The sequence below is a fragment of the Sinocyclocheilus rhinocerous genome, unplaced genomic scaffold (genome assembly GCF_001515625.1).
Source record: "Sinocyclocheilus rhinocerous isolate Xijiao unplaced genomic scaffold, SAMN03320098_v1.1 scaffold475, whole genome shotgun sequence".
Classification (NCBI taxonomy): domain Eukaryota; kingdom Metazoa; phylum Chordata; class Actinopteri; order Cypriniformes; family Cyprinidae; genus Sinocyclocheilus; species Sinocyclocheilus rhinocerous.
Window position 1 is genome coordinate 1428139 of NW_015646677.1, and position 3995 is coordinate 1432133.

The window sequence follows — 3995 nt, forward strand, 5'->3', positions numbered from 1 at the left end:
TTTTTTTATTATTATTATTATTATTTGTATTTTTTTTATTAGGACCCCAAAATAATTAGAACCCCTTTGAAAACCCCTTTTAATAATTAAATCATAATGCAAATAATGCAAATCCAAAAATGTTCATCTTAATCTGAATGGCTCCCGCAGAGTTTTCTCTGTACCTTGACGGCCCAGATGGACTGTTCGAGCGGATGGAAGAGCTTGAAGCAGAAGCCGTCCTTCTTGGAGGGTCTCTCGATGAGCTCGCAGGCGTTGAGCAGGACGGTCCCGACCCACTGGCCGTTCTTATTGGTTTTATAGATGAGCAGGACTCCTGGCTTCAGCACACACCACAGCTTGGTCCAGCTCTTCAGCGTGCCTCGGATCTGAAAGAGAAAGAGTGACTCGTACAGGACTGGATGTTTCCTCATGTGGGCTGATCGAAAGCTAAGATCGATTTAACCTCCTTTCCTCCAGACCCTGCAGCTCTTTTTTCACATATTATCATCAATGTGAGTATTACTGTGATTATTAGCATGAGTTGTTTACCCCTGCAGCGACAGAAAGACTGACAAGTGCTGTTCACTTTTTAATCATGCTTTCGTCTCTTTGGATTTACTACCAAAACTTAATGCATCGGTCAGCTCTGGATGCACTACAACAGATTTAATGAAAAATAAGACAATTTTGAGACCATTTATGCAGAGATGTGTATTAAATGGACATGCATTAATAAAGCATGCATTATTAAAACAAGATTTTGCACCATAAAAAAGTGTGTTCTGTAAGAATAAACACATTTTAATGGCAAACCTTGAGCCAGTCGGCCATGACGATGACAGACGGATCGGTGATGGTGCTGAGCAACTCTTTAGTGGCGCGTTTCTTCTCTTCTCTGTAGTTCTTCTTTTGCACCTGAACAGACATGCATGCATGCAAAACGTCACATTATTAGTCATTATCTTTAGTAATCAGAATACATATATAAGAAATGCACTGAAAGCATGCATTGATCAATTAATGAGTGTGGCTGTACCTTGAGTGACTCCTTCTTAGTAAGTTTGTTTCCAGACACCGATACGTCTTTATCTGAGCCATTATAGAGCTTGGTTTCTGACTGCAAAACCAACATAAGGGTTAGTAATTTACACAGCATCATGCACATTATGATATTATGAGCTGTGCCTTAGGTTGGGCTAAATTAATGTGGCATAATCCATACATATACATACATTATTTATACATACACACACATGCGCACACAAATGAAATTAAAATATAAAAAATAAAATAAAAAAATAAATTCATTGATTAAAAATATTCAAACAGAAAAAGTTATTTTATATTGTACAAATATTAAACGGTGCATGTGTGTATATATAAATTAAACATTACCTGATATAAAATAAATATATATAAATTAAACAAAAAATTAAACATTACCTGAAATAAAAAAGAAAATATTAAACATTATTAGCATTCAACTAAAACATTTCTCAATTTCTTTTTAGTTTTCATAAAACTGAATAAAAAATTTATAAAAAAACAATGCAGACATTTTAAAAAACACCAATATAAATGACAAAACAACAAAATTACTAAAACTTTAAGTTAATTAATAAATAAATAAATAAATAAAATGTACATACATGCATACATCAGGGTTATTAATGTTAAAAATCAGGGTTATTAATGTTAAAACTGAAAATAAAATTAAAACCAGAAAAAAATACATTTCTGTTACTTGAAATAAAATAAACATTAACTTTTATTTCAGATATATACATATTAAATTAAAAAATACATTAAAAAATATATAATAAAAATTAAATATTAAACATTATTAATAATAAATATTTTAAAAAAAACATATTTCAGCTATATTCAGCCACAACATTTCTCTTTTTTTTTACTTTTAGTAAAAATTTATTAAAAAATAATAAAAATGATGCAGACATATTATAGTATATACTGTATATATACAGTTAAAATACAGTCATAACTAACAAGAAGCATGTAAAGTCTGAACATTTTCTCAGTTCACCTTCCAGGTGGGTCTGAACTTTTAATGTTTAATTTCACCCCGCAGCTTTTCAAAGCCGATTAGGTGAGATATCTCTATGTGAACGTGGGTTAATTAGCCTTTTGAAAGCGCTCTGCCGCTTGTGTTTGACGGCTCTGTGATTTGGGATTTATTCTGGATGTCGACTGCGTCTTCTAATGGTCTGTCTGGATGTAACGGCACGTCTACGACGTCCAAAACCCACCAGAGTGACTCACGCAAACCTGTGACGCAACGAGACACGGTGACAGACAGACTGAGATTTAGCGTTTATGTGCGGTCACGAATCCGGCTTTATTTGGCCCAGACTAGCCATATCAACGCTGCGATGCATTTGATCACATTAGCGAGTGTGGGATGCTAACTGGGTTATTTCTGAGGCACTGCTCATCAGCATTCGCCCCCCTGCTGTCCCTTCCCCTCTGAGACGCTCTTGACTATGTATAATTAATAAACACAGGCTGATGACTGCTGGAGGACCTGGCGACCCGTATCGACCCGATTCCAGCCCCAGAGGATCATGGGTAGGGAGGATAAACAGGAGTGTGAGTTTACCTTGCTCTTGGATATGGAGAGTGAGGAGTCTTCTTTCAGAGGCAGGATTTCCTCTTTGCCACGATCAAAACCTGCAAAAACAAGCCATTATGATTCAACTCCACCGGTTAGATCTGAAAATAACAGGTGTAAACAACACAAATCATCATGTTTATGATGTATGTGCATACATTGTTGTAATCAGTGTGTGCTAGAGTCCCCCCCCCCCACTTATTAATGCACAACTGTGTGTTGTTTTGGTATCATCAATATACTATTCATAAAATAATATTCATATTTTGAATGAGTTTTTATTATATTTTTCATTTCTATATTAGTTAAAGTATTAGTAATTTTGTTGTGTCTTTTGTTTTTGCCATGTTTTTAATAAATATGTATATATGTCTCAAGGTTATTCTAGTTAACTAAAACTGAAATCAAAGTTAAATTAAAAAAGAAATTACTTGAAATAAAATAAATGTTTTTTGAAACGTTTTGAAATTTCAGTTTTAGTTATCTGTAATAAACCTGATGCCCAGAAATCTAAAAAATGAACAAAAACATAATAATAATAATAATATAGTAATAAAGCATATTTTATTTTAACTAGTTGCCAGGGCAATATTTCTCATTTTAGTTTAATTTGAAGTACTAAAAATTACTAAAACTAAAAATTAAATAAAAATTAATAAAAACTGTAAACATATTAATATTAAGAAAAACTAAAATGACAAAATAACACAACAAAATTACTAAAATTAAAATTAAGTAACTTTAAAATGAAACTGTAAAATAAAATAAAAAACTGATTCAAAATATTAATAAAAACTGTAATAGTATCTCAATGATACTAAAATAACACTGCTGTGCATATAAAAATATCATAATTTTAGTTTTTTTCCCTTTCTGTGTAAAATTCATCACCAAATAAGGTTGAATATGCCATGTTATGTTATGATGCAATAAAAAGAAATATTAGAAACAAATATAAGTGATAATACATATACACACACAAATATACATGAAGGATTCTCATGATACCAACACCGGTGAAATTTCACAATTCTCGATATCATCCACAAGTCTAATGATCCATGAGAGATTGGTTACACGTTGCTAATATAAAACAAGTGTTAGGGCAGAAAATGCAATAAATAGTGGTTTATTTATTTAGCATTTAACACCATATCAGCACCAGAGGCCATAATCTTGGCAAATTTAACAATAACATTTAAAATAACAGTAATACTTCAATTTTTTCTTTTCTCGCCTCCGCTCTGTTGCTGTGACTCGTCAGGATTATAGCGCATTCTCAGTGATTTGCTGGTCTGCGGCTGATTTCATGCGCGAGGTAAGCTGTCCGCAAAGCGCTCGCCCAAGTGGAAAAATGCACTGTTGCTGTCAGATTTCGATTGCC

The 3995-nt window shown here is 32.8% G+C and overlaps 1 protein-coding gene across 1 annotated transcript in view; it reads right to left on the reverse strand.

Moving 5' to 3' along the window:
- Positions 1 to 128: 128 nt before the first annotated feature.
- The window catches only part of LOC107707961 (oxysterol-binding protein-related protein 8-like), a 13879-nt gene continuing 10012 nt past the window's right edge, over positions 129 to 3995 (reverse strand). The window contains exons 2-5 of the mRNA XM_016512081.1: positions 2600 to 2670; positions 1019 to 1099; positions 796 to 897; positions 129 to 368 (exon numbers count right to left, since the gene is read on the reverse strand). Coding sequence (XP_016367567.1) covers positions 129 to 368; positions 796 to 897; positions 1019 to 1099; positions 2600 to 2670 — 494 coding nt within the window. The remainder of the gene's footprint in view (positions 369 to 795; positions 898 to 1018; positions 1100 to 2599; positions 2671 to 3995) is intronic.